The sequence below is a fragment of the Saccostrea echinata genome, unplaced genomic scaffold (genome assembly GCF_033153115.1).
Source record: "Saccostrea echinata isolate AGI-Se365-2 ecotype Australia unplaced genomic scaffold, CSIRO_AGI_Sech_v1 ptg000002l, whole genome shotgun sequence".
NCBI lineage: Eukaryota > Metazoa > Mollusca > Bivalvia > Ostreida > Ostreidae > Saccostrea > Saccostrea echinata.
In genome coordinates this window covers 10,483,887-10,503,453 of record NW_026889751.1, presented here as the reverse complement: position 1 = coordinate 10,503,453, position 19,567 = coordinate 10,483,887, and the positions used below count along the sequence as shown (strand labels likewise).

Genomic DNA, 19,567 nt, shown 5'->3' with positions numbered 1-19,567 from the left:
GTGGTGTATTTATTCTGCATCATGTCCCTTTAAAAATAAAATTGTTTATATTGTTTCTCAGAAAAAAATAAATTAGGATCTACAGTATGATACATTCATTTATTTGTATATATTTGTTCTTGCTCTTGTTCATTCAATTGACCTATTTTCACACCCATCTTGAGGTCTACTGGCCAGAGACTAGAAGACTTACCAATACTAAGGTAACATGTCAGTCTGACTGTTTGTCAGTATACAGTTGTACCCCTGTTTTCTGATTTCAAGAAAACCCAGTACACAAGATAGCTACATGTATTTACATTATTCTACATATCAATTTTTGATTATGATAAATGACATTGCTATAGTTACTAAAAATAGAATAAGTTGGGAAATTCTTTCAAAATGGTGCTTTTAACACCTTTAGTCCTATCTGAATAAAATGTGGTACAAAGTAATTCACACTAAGAGACATAATTCTGTCTTAGTTTTCTAAAGCCAGAAGAGCTTATGCATTAGTAAGGTGTTTGTCTGTAAATGCTGTTCCTCCAACAATTTTGGTCAAATTTCCATAAGACTTCAATAAGATGCAGGTAGACTCTCCTAAGATACATATTTCTATATATTGGTTTTTGATTTCAATAAATACTGTTGTCATGTTACAAAAATAAAAATTTCTGTGAAATTCTTTCAAAAAGTTACTCCTACAGTTTCAATAAGAAATAGTACACTAGTAGAGAATACAGAATTTTTTATAGGAGTTTTTGATTGTGATGAATGATTTTGCCAAGGTAACTGGAATAAAAAAATATCTGTAAAATTCTTTCAAAAAGTTACTCCTCATACAGTTTTAGTCCAATTTCAATAAGATTTGGTACATACGTAGACTATACTTAGATACATATTTCAATTTATTGGTTTTTGATTTCAAGAAACTATATTTCCATGGTAACTGGTCTGATTTTAATAAGGCTTGGAACACAAGTAAACTAAATCAAGGATCAAAATGCCAGAGCTACGAAGTTTCAAGTTCAGCTGTTGCTTTTTCTCTTTAGTAGAAGCAAAAACCAACAGAGCTACAGTCTCTTCAGAGACTTCTAGTTTATGTCATTGAGTGGTGTTGCCATAGTTACTTAAAATAAAATAATCTATAAATTCTTTCAAAGTGCTTCTTCAGTGATCTCGGTCAGATGTTTATAAACTTTATTAAGATACACAAACCTTCGCATTCGTTAAGGAATCATATTGATATCAATGGTGTGGATATGGTTACGAAAATGGAATACCCTGTTAATTTTTTTAAATGCTAATCCATGTACACTTGAATAAAACTTGCTAAAATTTTGGAAGATAATATTATTTTGTAAATGTAAAAATCGAAATAACACAGGCCCATTTGAAACTTTTGGACTCGTATGACTTCGAAACAGTAGAGCTACACGAATATCAGAGACTTCTGGTTAAAATTAGTTTCGTTTATTTTCGATATTACTTCTAGTATTTTACATGAATTTCCAGACGCGTGTCTTTTGAAAGCGTTAGCCACTCGCTTTGAGAGTCCCTTTGGTCAGTTGAGACTGTTTGTTATTTGTAGAAACCTTTCCATATAAAAAAAAATGTTTCGTATTACCCATTGTTTTCAGCGTTGAGTGAAGCTTTGAATACCAGACTTCCTTTCTTGTCTCTGTAACAACACAATTTCCCTGCATCAGCGTTTGGAGGAATTTTGAATTCTCGATGGAACGATCGCGAGACCTTAATTCCGTCCTCATCCTGGCAGTGGTCAGCTCTGATAATGACGTCATTTCCTCGACGTTGTACGCTGATGTGATCAGGTTTAAAGACGGACAGATCTATGTCTTGTCTGAAACACGAGGTTTCGTTATTCTCATCGGGAATCTCATCTGTATCCTCTACCTTAATTTGATCCCCTTCCTCTTCATTTTTATTTATTAAAGGGGCTTCAACAATCACCTGGTGACCATGGCTATAACAATGGAGTTGACTTCGGTTGACGTCACTAGGGACAACAACACAACGCTTTGATTCTCGAATGTCACAGTTTTCGTCATCGTCTCCTCTTACGTGTTTCGCATGAACTCGTAAGATACCATCCTTAACAAAGACTTTAACCTCACCTGGGTGGAAGTGATGATGGAGTTGGAAGGATTTAGTCCATTTTGATGGCTCCTGTTTAACTTTCTGATGGCTTTCCAGCTCTTCATGTAGCAATGATTTTAATAAATCCCTGATTGGCGTGGGATTGTGAGGGGTCGTCTCAGGTCCAGGGGGATTGTAGCTTATTGGCAAATATTCCATCCTTTCAGACATAACAGCTTGTTATTACAAGTAATGGTTATCTTTGGGTGGTTTTTCTCCAATGTCACGTGATGGGTAACTCAGTGTATTATAGAGATAAAAGTATTTCAAACTGCGTTGTACTTTTATTTAACTTTTTAAAAAAAATATGTGTATGTTAAAGTTCACAAACAAGTAAAACATGGAAAAATTATTAATGATATCTTTTATCGGAACCATTTGTTCAGTCCTAGTAAACAAACTGTGTCGTCTGTGTATTAAACGTTATCAGACGAGCACCTTGCATAACTTAAATAACCCTGTTGTTAACCTTGTAAGAGAATTCAATATGAATCCCCCATTTTATCACTGCTCCAAATCACAGGATTACGTTTAAATGCAAATGCAAGAAAGATGTGCAATATTTGTGTCATGGGCGGATCTATGAATTTCGCGGAGGGGTTCCATTTCCAGTCCATTTTTCCCATAAGCAAGGAGGAATCTCATTGTTTATCACAGAATTATTTTTCTTCGGTTTTTTTCCCTCATTGAGGCACATTTTGCCTAAGGAGGTAAAATAATTACTGAAAATCCAATGGGGGAGGGGTAGGTTGACCTCGTGGTAATATTTCTTTTTCACTTTATATCGAGTTTGAACAAATATTGTTTGTATGAAAAGCGCTATAATTTTAGCTTCTGGTCGTCATCTAAATCCAACAGACTATGGATTTCAGAAATCTCCTTGCCAGGGTTCTGCATCATTTCTCGCCAATGTTTGATTTCGGAGTCTTGAGTTGCCACAAACCCGAGTCCGACCTGTCCGATAATCTCGTCACTCTTAATTCGTTCGTGACTGTAGACGGTCAGAGTTACGTATGTGTAACTGATGTCGTCCATTTTAAAAGACACCGGGAAATTGTAACTTTCGTTGAACACTGGGTCTGTGGTGCTCTTTTTTGTCTTGGTAACCCTTTTCAAGGCCGATTTTCCTGGCTGGATGACTTCTACTTTGACATACGGGTCTAGGCAAAGAAAAAATGAAAAAGAAAACAAATGTCAAATGACCTTTCTTATGAGTTAAATTTTGTGACTTGACTCAATTGCATGTTGTGTAGTATATGTTCTTTGAATATAGTAAAAGTTTCAGTACTTAAAATACAAGCAACGAGTATTTTTTCTTCAATAACTTTTTAAAACCGATAACTAAACCACAGAACCCTCCTTTCACACAAACCTTAATGATGAAAGTGTTAATTCTTTTTTAAGGGGAACCCTAAGAAGTACTGTTACTTTTTTGTTTTTCATAGTAATATAATTTTCCTTCTTGTTTTTTTTTAAATCTTATTTCACGAAGGCACGCCAGAAAATTTTCGTCATATCCCATTTGCAAATTGCAGAAAACCTTTGGTTCTCTCTCTCTCTCCATTATTGCAGGCCAACAAGAGGTCATCCATTCATAGCAAATACATCGTTAACCCCCCCCCCTCCTCACATACACACACTCTCACTAACGAAACTGTGGACCCTCAATACCTTATAAAGTGACAAAAAATTACACATTTTTCTTTGAAATGACTCGTAAGAATGATTTTGGAAAATACATGTAACTTTTTGCCTTTCTTGGCCCCATACTTCAGGTGTAAAATCAACATAGCCATCAATGGATAGTCTACTGGGAGAGGGTGCTGCATACCCACATTCTCCCCACTTACTTGTATGTTTCATGTATTTTCTTTTTAGAAGTACGAAAGCCTCTTGCAGGCGGACAGAGAAAAATTTAAAAAAACATACTTTTTTGCAGATAATAAAACTAGGTTGCGGTATATGTTAATTTCAATATTAGTATGACGTTGTATAGTAACCCTCCCTCCCCCTGCTTCGAGTTCTCCTCACCTGGGGGACCTTTGATTTGATGTTCTGGCAGTCCTATCCCCCTACGCACTCCTATAACGAGACAGCCATCTCTTGGTTCGAACCGCATACTGACTTCAAGGGCACCCAGGTCCTGCAGGAGAGATATACTTCAATATGACATAGATATTCAGTAAACAGCACCAGGGACGAACAATTTTCATTCGTCAGGAAACATGAATAAAAGAGCCAATTATGCATTTTCTAGCGGTACATGTATATTTTAAGAAAAAAAAAAGATAACTACATGTATAGCTATCCAGGCATTTGGAAAAAAATTGCACGTTTGCGGTATTTTAGTTTTAGTTATTTTAGTGGTGTAAAAAGCATGTGATATCATTGCAAGATATCACTTCCAATTTCATTTCTTACTAATTAAGGTAAAATTAAAGGAAATTCGATTTCTTTAAAAATGTCATTTTTTGGTACTTTATTGGGGTGCAAAATTTCTACGTTTTTACTAAACCGTTTTTAAGACTTCAATTTGAATCATATTAAATTTCTGCAAAAAAAAAATTCAATCTTATTTTAAGACATTCAGTTAAATATCAATTTTATGAACTGCAAGTAGGGGCTATGTACGAAAGCCTATTAGGATCAAACTACGGTAAAAAAAAATTTAAAAATTTTCAAAAGGCGTTATAACGCGAAAAAAGGCGTAATAACGCCTTTTGAAAAGGCGTTATAACGCGGAAAAAGGCGTAATAACGCGAAAAAAGGCGTAATAACGCCTTTCCAAAAGGCGTTATTACGCCTTTCCAAAAGGCGTTATTACGCCTTTCTAAAAGGCGTTATTACGCCTTTTTAAAAGGCATTAATACGCCTTTCAAAAAGGCGTTATTTTGCCTTTTTAAGGGCCATTATTATGTCTTTGACAGGCCCGTGCTTTTAAAGTGGGGGGGGGGGGGGATTCCATAAAATTGACAAGCAAACAAAAAAACAAGACCCCCCCCCCCCCCGAAAAAAAATAAACTGCCTTAATTTGAGGGGAAACTTTTTCTAATTTTTCGGTAAAACTTTTTTTAAATGCAATGACTTGCCCGAGTTTAACCATACTGCAACAAAATGTTAAGGGACCAAGGAATCAATCAACGATTTTTTATATTTAAACTATAGCAAGACTATTCTCCCAAAAAGTGGGGTGGGGGATCCCCCACCCCCACCCCACCCCCCTCACATTCGTACTACCGGCCTGTTTGAAAAGGAGTTGTATCCAAGAATGGAAAGGCGTTATTTTAAAATAGTAAATATATGAAAGATTGAACCAAAGCCATCTTTATTTATGCAATATTTAGATTATAGTCTTAATATTTAAAATTATATTATAAATTATAGTATTTTCTATATTCCTGCACATCTCGCAGACAGTTGTTTGCATTTTGCATGCATATTAAGAGAAGTCAACACTCTACTTTTGAAAATCCAGGATATAGGCAGAACCAGCTTTGGGCTTTGCTAGCCACGTATTAAAAATTCATGTCAAATTTGAAATATTTTTCTCTCCTCTTGGTAAAAAACAGGCAAAGTATTTGCATAGGTATAATGAGCAATTAGCCTTCAACAAAATTTCTGAAATCCATACACCTTGGTAGAAGCGTCTGGCATCAGAGAAGGACTAAGTTGGTTTAACACTGAAAATATTTTACACATTTAAAAATCTTTTTTCCTAGAAATCTAATTATAATCAGCCCCCAGGGTGGGCTAAGTAAGTCATGTATTGAAAAAAAAGAGGCGTAATAACGCCATTTTAAAAGGCGTAATAACGCCTTTTGGAAAGGCGTAATAAAATCTTTTGGAAAGGCGTAATAACACCTTTAGGAAAGGCGTAATAACAGCTTTTAGAAAGGCGTAATAACGCCTTTTGGAAAGGCGTAATAACGCCTTTTTAAAAGGCGTAATAACGCCTTTTGGAAAGGCGTAATAACGCCTTTTAGAAAGGCGTAATAACGCCTTTTGGAAAGGCGTAATAACGCCTTTTTTCGCGTTATAACGCCTTTTGAAAAGGCGTAATTACGCCTTTATTTGCGTTATTACGCCTTTTTCCGCGTTATAACGCCTTTTCAAAAGGCGTTATTACGCCTTTTTTCGCGTTATAACGCCTTTTGAAAAGGCGTTATAACGCCTTTTAATTTTTTTTTACCGTAGTTTGATCCTAATAGGCTTTCGTAGCTATGTTAACAGCTTAGATATATAATTTTTGTGTGAAGGGCATAATTCCTATTTCTCGGGGATTTTGTAATTAATTACTTAATAACCCGTGTATGATAGATATGTGACTCCCCGGCCGGAAAATGGTGAAATTTTATCCTTCCTATGGAATACTGATCGGCAAGATTGTCATTTGACATTTTTCATCACTGCAAATTATCTCCACGGCGATCAAGATCAAGTTAATTACTTTTAGATTTGATACTTCAAGAATAAAGTAACAACAACAACAAAAAAATGTTCGTGTGCTTCTATTTGTTATGGTTTGTTTTTAGTTACCTTATTCTTGGAACGGACAAAAAGACGAGCACCAATAACAAGTTTGACATTTTGCAGATGCCTACTATTAGTTATTGAGCAGGTCCTCGGAATTAACACCCCCCCCCCCCCCCCCCAAGGCGAACGTATCACAACATGGTCAAGATTACAGAAAAAAAATATAATTCGTGTTTGGGCCTTTGTAATGGAAATACATTGGGAGTTAATACCTAGCACATGTACAAGCTTGCTTACTTCTTAATCCCTGAAGTATAGCAGAGTATTGATAATTTTGTTAGCTCGCACATCAGTATCGCTAGTTTCTTTTTTTTTATTCTAGATTAAGGACTATTTGGGCCACCTTGCTTCAACAACTGACGGAGCTAAATTCATTTTCTTTCCTCTTTATTATCCCTTGTCACAAAATTCACCCCAGTCAATGCTTTAAACAGCCCCAATAAGACAACACTCTTTTGGAAATCTGCTGCATTGTTGCTGTAGTAATAGTATACTGAATGATTAATTAAGTGTCTTTCTGAACACAATCGTATTTTCAGTTTGGGGAGTTCATTAAACTAAATCCTTACATATAACAATACTAGCTATTGGGAAAATTCACCTGCTCTAAGCGAGCCAAAGCGCCTAAATTGGAACCTGTTTCTGTATCATGCAAGAAGCTTGGTGATTCCAGATTATAATGACACTTTTCAGAGTGGACTGCACGCTAACTATTAATTTTAATTCAATCTTTCTAATAACACCAGGCCCGTAGGAAGCAATTTCAGTTGGGGGAACTATCAACTACCAAAAATTCCTTGACAAGCAAAGAAAAAAAAAAAAGGTCATCAGACGTTTTTATTGAGGGGGCACAAGCTAGAAGTAGCTAAATTTTCTATAGTCATCTATATATCGGCAAAATTATTGGGGGGGGGGGGCACGCCCCCCCCCCCCCCGGTTCCTACGGCCATGAACACAATATTTAGCAATGTACATGTAGCTGCAACAAGGGAATGTCGACTTTTTCTCCTTCTAGTTTATTACGTAAAAATAAATCTGTTTCTTATAATAATTGATTTTGCTTAGTCGCTGTATGACAAGTGCTCCTTATAAATACCGGTAAAAATCAATGAAATCAAAGCTTCAAATTGATGCTGAACACGAAAATGACATTTCGTAAGGATAAAGACCAACCATGGCTACAGGTAATGAGATTGTCCCACATAACCAATTTTTTGTTGCATGCAGTGCGAATGTCCCAGGTAAACTCAAAAAGATTGAAATTAATTTACATGATGAAATATTTTTGATTGATTAGCCAACTGAAATGAAATATTTCCCTCTTTAAACATTCCTAGAATTTGGTCTCCGATTCTTGCCAAATTTTGGCCTCTGGTGTCATTATTTTAAAGTCATATATGGCGTATTTTTGATAAGTTCAGACTAACTAAAATTAAAAAGATCTTTCTATTTGTTTTATTACTTTATACAAAGATAGGACTTTCCTGTAAATTACACAATTTGAATCAATCGCTTTTCATAGATATTAGAAATTTAAAACAATAACCGATTTATTTACCGACTCCGCATTTAAATATCAGACACAGTTTAAAGACAATTTAATTAACATAAATAACAAATATCATGTTCATTTACACTCAATCTCGTATTTTTATTTTTTAGCTTAGATACGCCATATATAGCTTTAACCACCTTGAATACTGTCATTTAAGTTAATATCCTGATTGAATAGCAATTGTTTCAATTTCAATTATCCAATTTATCCAAAATATAAAATCAATTGATGAAACTGCCCAAAATCATCAAAATGAAAAGCGCCCATGAAGTTTGTAAACAGAGGACACTCAACTGCGCATTTTAAAATTTCTAAATATTTCAACAATTCTCAAAGAAGTTTAAACTTGAGGGTTTAATTTATCTATTAGAACCATATATGAATATGGTTTAACGACGAAAAATCCAAAATAAGGAAAAAAAAGAAGAATGTAATAAAAACAAAATTCACTCATTCATCTTTCAATGAAAAGATGGGCCCATTCATTTGCTCGATCACTTACATTAGAAATGTTGAAACCAAACCACTGATCATGAAGAAGATAAAAAGCTACGACCAGAAAAGGGCTTAATGTAACCAAATTTTTTCTTCGAAGTTTAAAATGAAAAGTTTTACTGAATGATATTTAAGGTCTTTCTAATGTCTTCAGAGTAGAGAAAATGTTTCATCATCAACACTGACAGATTGCTAATTATAAGTTCTAGTCTCAGAGTTCCAGCGACCTGAATGCCCTTTCACCATCCGAAGGCCACAGCCTTTGGGGGGAAAATCAATTTCCCGTAATATTTGAATTATTTGACATTTAAATTGGAAGACATTGTCTTCTATTTAAAAAAAATGTAATTGGAACAGAATTCAGCTTGCCCTTTTACACGTAGCGATTTTCAGCTTAAAATTTCCTTATAACCTTTCCTTCATCATTAATTTTTTTTTTCATTACCAGTTTATGTTGACTTGATTTGTGTTTTGAGACAACAGTGAAAGCTCTTATAACAAATTTGCTTTCCTTTTAAACATAATCTTAGACACTGCATCGTAGGCAACGACATGGGAATTGATGGAATTTTTTTCTTAATGGAAATGGAGAGTTATTTAAATGTAGACCGAATTGTTAATGACGAGTTTACCAGCCAAATTACATCAATACTCTATATAAGTTTATGCTGCATGTTAGGAAGTGACTTTCGGTTTACTTCGGGTGACAATCCTGATATAACATCCTTAATGCACCGAGTGATTTGTGCACATCTATACACATTAAGATATACTAAATAACGACCTTGCGTATCATGCTTATCTCGATTTTCCTGGGTTTTTAAGAGAGGTCTATAGTGAAAAAGGTTTAGTGACACACAGACGGACGGTCGGCAACTTAGCTAAATTCAACGTCTTCTCCCATTGTAGGCGACATCGGTAAAACGTATCTTGTCTCTGTTTATTTCAGCTCATGATCCATGTCGAAATCTCTTAGCAATGAGATGTTGAAATTGTGTCCAGGACTTAAAAAGTAGAACCTTTAGCTAAAATACTAGTAAATTCAAATGCTAGTATGCTACACCCATTCAACCAAGAAGAGTTGAAATTGTGTCTTGGCTATAAATTTAAAACCATTAGCTTATTGAAGTTCAGACATACTTAACTTTGCAAGGAATTTAAAATTGAGTGTATGACGCTGCCTTTGAACTGAGAGTCACTCAAGGTCATATTCCAAAGTTGAGGTCACTGGACACTGAAACATTGAAATCTTGCACAAGGTATTGCTTTGGAACTTTCGGTTGGAATACGTTAAATATTCACCAATTTAAATATTCATTTATAGATTTATAGATAGACAGTCGGGTACTTTACCAATAACAAAACTTAATGCCAATATTACTTCTCACCTGTTAAGCTAAAAATCTATGAAACGTGTCCTTTTCATTGCCGTCATGGACAAATATGACTGCTCACACTTGTTTGTGAAGTAGTATTGTATTTGCTTTAATATGATATGTCTATGTACAACTTCTTTTATACAAAAATATAAGCCTTTGCTATATACATGTGCATCTGGTGGATGTTATTGATGGGGTAATCGAGTAATAATAAAAGGCTACCACCGATTGATGTTTTACTGTATATTAGTGGTTAATCACTGTCATTGCCCTGGATTTCTTCCGTTTGCAAAGACCATAATCTAATACATTGATTCCCTAAGGTTACAATAGAGTCATTACCTAGATCTAAGGTCACGTCTGCAATTTCTGACAAGACAGGTTCTAGCCATAATGAAACTCTTAACATTTTTTCTAGGATCTTGTAAGCTCTATAACCTTGATATTTGGAAAAGGTCAAAGGAGACATGTACAAGATTTCGATATTTCACTGCAACTGTGGGAGACATTTATTTCTCATATCAGAATTGCGGTGATATATCGGGTAAATCAGGTTCTTCTATGTGATCTTGACCTTAGCCATTAAGAAAGAAGGAGTGAAGAGTGAAAACATTTATCAGTAGGTATGGAATGAAAAGTCCTTCGAACACAGTTTTAGATTTCAATTTTCTTTTCGTCTACGTTAATGTCTAAAAAATCAGATTACCTCGCTTTCACAAACAGTATCCAGATCCTTCCACATCCGGTTTTCTGTTATGAGGTCGTAGTTTTCTAACTCCAGGTCGGTTCTTCCGACCAACTCTGGCGGTCGTAAGTTATGGGATTTATGAAAGATTTTAATTCTCAGTGTCATAGCATGCAGCTGTTTCAATGACAATCCTTGAAAAAAGAAACTTCGGTCAAAAATTGGTTTGCGTGTATGTTTAAACAATTCAGAAACCTGTTTTTGAAGTTTTCCAGGCATAAGATAAACTTTTGCGTAAGGGTTCAAATTTGAGTCCGTTTTATCGGAACCACCAAGACATTCCGCTTTGATCAATGTTAACTTAAGTTGTTTAGTTGTGGCTAGGTACTGGAAGGCAAACTTTAGTTCTCCATGTTTGGTTGCATGTTTTGAAGGGGAACTATTTATTACAGCGCATGACTTTGACCTATGTGGCTCACATGCTTCGATGAGTCCTGACTCCCGTAGTTGCGGAGAGGAGTGTCGTTTTAATGCAATCACATCCTTTTCGTTTCTTTTACTTGACTTTTTTGGTTGACTGTCTTCGACAAGAGAATCTTGAGAAGAGGTATTTGATTCGTCTGTATCGAGACCTAATAAGGAGGATCGGCGCCTATAGTATACATTACCTTTCTTCAAGTTTCTGTTGGCCACATTTCCATTTTTTATAAACAAGCGCGAGGCCGCGAGGAGGTGGTTTGGCTGGCGTTCTGGGGATAACATCTCTGAAGAACCCATCTGCGAGGCAGAGGGGGTAACAATGACGGAAGGAGTGTGCTTCCTCGTGGAAATATCTGGGTCGGAAAACCTGATGACGTCATCCATCATGTCTGGGCGGCCTCTGATCGACAGAGCCTCAAGTGACCTAAGACGCTGAGAATCCTGTGATGACAGTCCGTTTCCTTGGATGTGAAACAAGGACTCTTTTCTTCTAGTGTGTGGAGTTTGTGATAAAGTGCTAAATCCAAATGTTGTTTTTGAACGGAAGTGATGAAGTGACATGGCCGCCACTGACAATGGATCGGAATTGGTATCCCCAATGCAGTTCATAGACTTGGAGGTTTTGTGTCTTGCAACCATATCTTTTATTTCATGTCTCGGAGATCCAGGAGCTGAAGAGGCATATCGGGTCTCCAAAACGACCGCCGAGGCGCTGGGAGAAATTCCGGGACTTGTTTTATTGGAACAAATACTGCTTCTGCGTGAGACAGAAAAAAGGTGCTCGCTATCTAAGTTATCAATGTCATAACTTCCTCTTCTAGAGCCTCCATTGGCTTTTGGAATCACAAACTCTGGAATTGTTTCTGGTGTGATGGCACCACCGATGTTGCTGCTGCAATCTCTAGAGTTTTTATTGGACGTTGTTGAGTTTGCTTTGCATTTGGTCAACAACCAGTCTTTGATATCTATTACGGATTCCATCGTTAGATTACATGATAAGGTGTCTTTATTAAGATGATCTACAAAAGACAGAAGTAAATGTTCAAGTTTTTATTTTATATAACGGTGAATCTTATTAGCAGTAAATCACTGTAAAAAATAACCCATACCCTTGGCAGATGACAGCGTAGCTATTACAGTCGATCAATACATGTATTTATCAAAAAAGAAAAGAACTACGAATTAATGGAGGAAAAGGATTTGAAAAGTGTAGATCATGACTTTTGTATGAAATTATACCCACGCAAAGTGAGAAAGTAATAGCTTAAGTAGGAGTGTTGGGTTGTTATACGGAGTGTAGATATCATGAAACACAGAGATAAAGTTAAAAAATGTACAGAGATATACCAAAAACAAGTAGAAAACTGACACAGTCAGAAGGGCCCTGCTTAGGGCTTTCGTAGGAAAGTGACAACTGTGCTTAATACATTAATGTTTATTACAAATATATCACATAAGGATGGTGACAGAGAAACATCACCAAGATACATGTATATCTCAGAACTGTTTTCTGGGCTATTGTGTCACAACAGAAGTGTTGACAGACAAACAGACGGACCACAATAAATAGGTGTCTTTCTCTTATCGATTTAAAACTCCTTCTGTATGAAATTATATAAAAAAATATGTTGAAAACTATTTACTGTGGAACAGAATTTGTCTCTGGACATGTACAAGGATAGTCTTTCAGTACTTGTGCACAGGGTTAGGTCTATAGATGAGTTATTGCGTCACAACCAGTATGCATTCAGACATGCATACAGATAAACAGACAAAGGAATATGAACCAAAAATGCATAGGTATCTTCCTCTTACCGTAAAGTACTTCTGTACAAAATAAAACGTTACGTTGAAAACTCTTAAGTTATTGCTTCACAAAGAAAGTGTTCATGGATGTACATTCGGACTTGCAGAGAGATAGGAAGACATTTAGCGATGTGACCCCGAATTGTATAGCTGTCTTCCTCGCATAGTAAAGTACCTCTCCACAAAATTTGAAAACGTTATCTTGAAAACTTAGTTAACTAATGATTCACAAAAAAAGTGTTGACGGACATTTGGACAGACGGACAATGTTATTCCTATAGGGCTCCCACATTTCATGTGGGACCCTTATTATGTATTGATTGGTTATACACCTTATTGAAATGCGGGAGCCCTATAGGAATCGCGTCCGTCAACACTTGTTATGACGCGATAACTCAAAAGGTTTTTTTCCGTAATGTTTTCAACATGAATACTTTACAATGACATTTAACAAAGACATCTATAATTTTTGGGTCATAATACTTTGCCTGTCTGCATGTATGTATATCTTTCGTCACACGATAACTCGAAGATTTCTTCATGACAATTTTAAAATTTTATTCAGAAGGAGTTGACCATTACGAAAAAAAAAACTAGCTATAGTTTTATGGTTCGTCCATCCGCCTGTCCGTCAACATTCTTGTTGTGGCACTATAACTCAATCGGTTTTCATCGTAATTTATACAGAAATACTTTATAATAAGAAAAAGACATAAATTTTTGGTCATGTCGCTTTGAATCGTCCATAGGTATGTCTCAAATATTGGTCATTCTTACAAATAGTTTGGTGGGTTTTTTTTCCATGTCACCTTTCTTATCTGCAGTTTTTTTCTCGTCCTGAACATAATTGTATCGGTTTTCTAGTTTTTTTTTTAAATGTTGATTCCTTTCTTTAAAACAACACATTAATCATAGAACGGCACTCATTTTATCGTTTCTACTGGGAAAAAAATTATTATACGGACATGTATGTTATTGCTTAGTTATACTTTAGAGATATAAAGTGTAATATTGTTTTTAAAAAGTGATATTGATTCAGTCCCCAGTCACAGTGATTAAAAAAGAAAGACGATATATTTAAAAAAAAAAACAACAACAAATATCTAAACACAACTGTTACCTTAAATTGGAAGATCATTAATTTTGTTCTAAACGACATTGCATGTAAATTTTTGCATGCACAACTTTTCAAAATTTAAGAAACGAACGAGAGATTGTTTCTCGGTCTTTCAGTTGGTGACCGCATTTTTTAAGTGTTTGATATCCCAACCATCTCGATTCAGACAGATACTTTTTTGAGGTTAGATACTGTTCCCTTCTTTATGACTCATGTGAGAAGTAAAAGTCACAAATCTTTTTGATCGGTTAGAAAATGCAGTCAAAGCACGTTAGGCGTATTCATGATAAAGAATACTTAGTTACCACGCTAGTCTCGCCCAATATCGGAGGCGACACTTTCGTTTCTATAAATATGGCTCATGTCTTCTATGGGACATATAAATTCGTAAATATCACATAAAAAGAAAAGCAATTAACGCAAAGTTTCTAGAATATCAAACGGAATCCATATGACTTCGCACTCTTGGTCAAATACGATATATTTATGTTAGTGGGTCTCGATAATGCATTGTTTCCAAATTTGAATTGTTTTCAAAGAAAAAAGACACAATTTTGTCACCATCAGAGAATTAATTGCATGCAATAAACAGAGATTTCAACTCGGCATCAAGACGGTCAACAAAGCTTTAGATTTCCATTGTTGTTAATAAAATTTTAATGTCTGTATCAATCTTGTCGTCAGCTAGCATTCAGTGATGAAACTGATATAGTGTCAATTTCATAAAATCAAATTAACATTTGGTGGCATTTTGTATTTATGAGTTGTATTGAAACGTGACATTTTTAGTGTGTATAGAAGTAAGTCGAATGAAGCCTTAAAATGGGTTTACAACTCGAGAACATTTATTCAGTCTTAGCAACTTAACAAATGTAACCATTAATATTTTTTCCCATGAGAAAAAATTAAAAGGAAATTGAAATTCGTTTAAACTAATTTTATGTTTGCCTTCGGAAGTATTTTGATAATTAAAAAATAATACTTTGTTAAAAAGGAAAAGATTACAGAAAGAGATAACAATGTTTTTAAAAAAAAACAATGTTTATAGAATTTATCTACTTTTAAATTAAATTGAACGACATGTATGACAGAACTAAAGCTTTGTCCTAAAAACTGTCGGCCCTGTCCATTAATTTGAATCCCAATTTCGACCCCTAACCTGTATCTGGAATCGTTCTTCAACAAAATTAAACGTTTGTAAGCGCGTTATGAAATCTGTTTGCAAATATCTTTTAAAATAGTTGAAAGTAAATGATAGTCATTTAATCAATATATTAATAATTTTGTTACCTTTTGATCCCTCCCCCTATTTTTTTTTCTGAAACGGTTTATAACTGTGACGCCACGTTTCAATCCTTTGATACAAAGCGTACAAATCTTTATATTGAGGAGTTTTACAATGAAAAAGACTTGGAATTGAAATGTAACTAAACATAGAACTTCCTGTTCGTTAGCAAATCTTTGGCGGGATTGATTTGTCGTTTTATAGCGAGTTTGATAATGGTTTTATGGCAAGACATTGGTTATTCGTGAAATCACCAAAAATAATCATTTTACAAGTTCCTGTCATATATTCTTACAAAATAAGTTCAAATGTATCTGTTTATGTCAAACATTACATTTGACTCTTTGTGCAGCATTATTGATTAAATTGTAGTTTGTCTGAGGAAAAATACGTTGATACATGAATCTTATGTGGCTTGTCTTTGCCCCCCCCCCCCCCCCCATTTCCAGAAAAAAAGGTTGCAATGTTATATTATAATTCTTGCATTTTATTTTGCCACAATTACATTGCCCAACCTGGTTGTAGAATATTTTATCATCAAAACTGGATTTTGCAAATATGGACCAATTCGTCTCTTCAAATGGAGATTTCAAAATTATTTTCGCCAAATCTTTATGACGATAACGAAGTTCATAATATGGGATTATTATTATGTTAAACAATGTTCTCTATACATTACATACATAATACAAACCAGTTCGACAGTAAACAAATTTGATCAGAGAAGTTCATTATAAGACGTACAATCGGTCAAGATGATAAGACAACCCCGGAAGAATACATAATATAGAAATTGCCATGTACTCACCTTCCAAGAAAAGTAAATAAATAAAATAACTGCGTACAAGCCTCAACGTAAATGCAAAAAAATTAATTCAAAGTTCTGCCATTAAATCCACTTTGTAGCTCCCTAATACTGTAAAACATTGGTTTTGGTTTGCACTAATTGACAATTTTCGTATTTTGTAATGAAATAACATCCACTAAATTTGACAGGAATAGAAGATCAAAGTAATTAGACGACAAGATGACGACACAATAGTAGGTCCTCTTCTCCCAACAGCTTCCGAAATAATTTGATTTAAAACATTAAATTCTTTACGATCTTTTTAAGCTTCGAATCATTAGACACCAAAAGCTGAAAAGAATTTCTAGAGTGACTTAAAAAAAATAAATGTTTTGAGTTTCAAAGGCTTTAACACGAGATGTTGCTGCATTATGCATGTCATCTATCACCACACTGATATTTAAACTCTGGGGAGGTTTTTCTTGACATAGAAAATTAAAGTCGTATATCAAGTGTCACACTTCATCTGCAACATACCAGACTAACTTTCGCCATTTAATTTCAAATAACCTCTTCATGAAGGCAAATATATAACAGATGCTTTTCTATGTGATAAATCATAATATTTTTTTTCATAAGTATGTGTAGAAAGCGGAAATCCTTTTTTGCATTAATGGCCTTGGAGATTTAAAGGGGTGGGGTAGGGCGGGGGACTCCCATTTTGTCATCAGATGCAAGTGCAAGTATGGATTTTTATGGAACAGTTAACTTATATCTAAATTATACCCCAGAACAATTTTTTGATCAATTTGGTAAATGTTTCACTTAAGTTGCAGCAAAATAAGGTGACATTATGTTGACAGTCATATACGATGATTTTACTTTCATATGTACGTGTAACCCAGAATGAGAGGCAGGTTTCGTGCCACTGGAACTTATTTTTGCTTCCCCTCTTTGAAAAAAATGGATCCACCCAAAAGTATCCCCATTTTGAATTAACATACATTTGTTTAGTATGCGACTTTAGAGTTTGGGGTGGACCTCCTTTTGATCTTGATCTTTCTCTACAACAAGTGGCCCAGGAACTACACCGCTCACCTGAGCACTCTGGCCAGGAAAAAGCAGAAATCAGTTCAGTCTTGAAAAGTTTAAATATATAAGTGGTTCGGGTTTTGAATTATTATGACAAATAATGGCTTCGCTGTTCTTAAGAAGAAATTTTTTATTGATATATTCTTTTTGTATTCCTTTGTATAACATTGATCCCCTGTTATGGCCCCTCTATTCTCCCGGGGTGTCATGATTTGAACAAAATTGAATCTATATTACTTAAGGATGCTCATGACTTTGATGTTCTTGAGAAGAAGATTTTTAAAGATTTTTCCTATGTATTCCTTTGTAAAATTTTGCGTCCATTGTAGCCGCACCCTACCCCTAAAAGTTTACGACGACGACAAAGACGACAGACAACGGACAAATTTCGATCAGAAAATCTCACTTGAGCCTTCGGCTCAGGTGAGCTAATAACACCAGTGGCAGATTCAAAAGTTGGACGCCCCTCCCTTTAATTGTCATCTGATACATGTGCAATTTTTATTTTAAGTAAATATATTTGATACTCAGAAGCGATTTTATGATCGTTTGGTTATTAGTTTCATTACGTTAGGTTGCAGCAAGATAAGGTGTCATAGAGGCATTATTAAATTATGAAGATTTTTAATCTCAGAAGATACCTAGAACGGGGTTGGGGGATCATACATTTGGCACCCACTATTACCCCCCCCCCCCCCATAAAGCTGTATCAGCCTCTATTGAATGTTTAACATCCATTTTCTTTAGAATAGTCTCCAATAGAAAGACTTTGATTTTTGCAGATACGTTATTTATCTTCACAAAGCATGTTTTTCTATTGCACTTAGGTAGAATTCTTGCCAAATTTCACACGTGCGAGGGGGGGGGGGGGGAGAGAGAGAGAAAGGAAGCATATCCCCTCGCTTTTTTTAATTAAAAAAAGTAAGATTCAGCTATTTTGTAGTACAGAGCAGGGAGACGTTAATTGTACCAATTATACTTCGTTAATCTTTTTAATCTTTAATTTTTAATGTTCCTTATCCTTTGATTCAATTTACCAATTTGATATTAAAGAACTTATGTTTTAAAAAAAATGTCAAGCATTGAGAGAGTTCCTATTGGATTGTGCCTCTCCCACTCAACTACTAACAAAAAATAATAAAATTGTACGTTATCATTTTGAATTACTAGTCAACATTACGAAACTTTGTTTTACTTTATAATAATAATGTTTGAACTTTGTTTCGAAAACTGCAGGCTAAATAGCATTTGCCTTTCTTCTCGGGTTAAATATGTAATAACTAGGACATAAAACACATGAGATTATTTTTATGACAAACTAACGATCTGGTTTAGTATTATAGTTTATGCATGCCCACATAACATTCACCGTAATTTACTGTTCTAAGTGGAATCAGATGCCCTCATTCAAAGCTGGACTTTAATAGACAGAAGACCGTTAAAGCATTATTATCTATACTCAAATTTTCCAATTCTTTTCTCAATCCGATTCTTGGTTTAGATGATTTTTTAATACGAAGTTAGTCATTAAATGTATACTCCTACCAGGATGAAAAGGTATATCTACAAAATGACTTGCAAGTACACTACATCATATGTTATGATATTACATTTAAATATGCCACTGTTTTTTTTAATTCATTTTGTATATATGTCTGCTTGCATATTAATTATCAAAGATGAGCTTTGTAACTGTTGGTGAATGGGTAATTTCTATATCCGATCTAAGGTGAAAAGATTAAAAAAAAAGTAAATCGCAAAAGTGAAACAGAAAAGGTGAATTTTGACCCAAATTCTGTAAAATCTGCTTCTTTTAAAAAAAGAAAGAAAAAAATAATCCGTAAGGATTTTATCTGAACATTCTTTGAAAAATTCTTTAGCCAAAAATGAATTTACAAGAATGATTCCTTAATGCAAAATGCGTAGGTCGAAAGAGTGGAAAGGTATGCAAAAGACGGTCATTAGGCCTACGAGATCAGCGCATTTATCTCCCCCACGTAATATTATTACTTCATCATGCTAATAGAGTGTCAGAATGGAGTTCAGCAATGGTGTATCTGATCATCATTTTTCGAGGTGACGTAAGTCAGTGTCAAGGAAAAATTGTATCTTCCTTCAATCCGACTTTCATTTCTAATTTCTTTGTTTACTTAACATATATAATATCTATACCGCCGGTTGAGTTGACTAGCTGGTACATGAGAAATGAAAATT

At 34.9% G+C, this 19,567-nt stretch overlaps 2 protein-coding genes across 2 annotated transcripts; both read right to left on the bottom strand.

Moving 5' to 3' along the window:
* Positions 1–1,439: 1,439 nt before the first annotated feature.
* Positions 1,440–2,334, bottom strand: LOC133172332 (uncharacterized). The gene has a single exon (XM_061307197.1). It carries the CDS (start codon positions 2,308–2,310, stop codon positions 1,606–1,608), a length of 705 nt encoding a protein of 234 aa, XP_061163181.1. The 5' UTR covers positions 2,311–2,334; the 3' UTR covers positions 1,440–1,605.
* Positions 2,335–2,361: 27 nt separating this feature from the next.
* LOC133172322 (synaptotagmin-1-like) lies at positions 2,362–12,284 on the bottom strand. Its single transcript, XM_061307185.1, has 3 exons — positions 10,808–12,284; positions 4,171–4,282; positions 2,362–3,299 (listed from the first exon to the last, which is right to left on the bottom strand). The coding sequence occupies exons 1-3, from the start codon at positions 12,245–12,247 to the stop codon at positions 2,959–2,961; spliced, it is 1,893 nt and encodes a 630-aa protein (XP_061163169.1). The 5' UTR covers positions 12,248–12,284; the 3' UTR covers positions 2,362–2,958.
* Between the last annotated feature and the right edge of the window lie 7,283 nt (positions 12,285–19,567).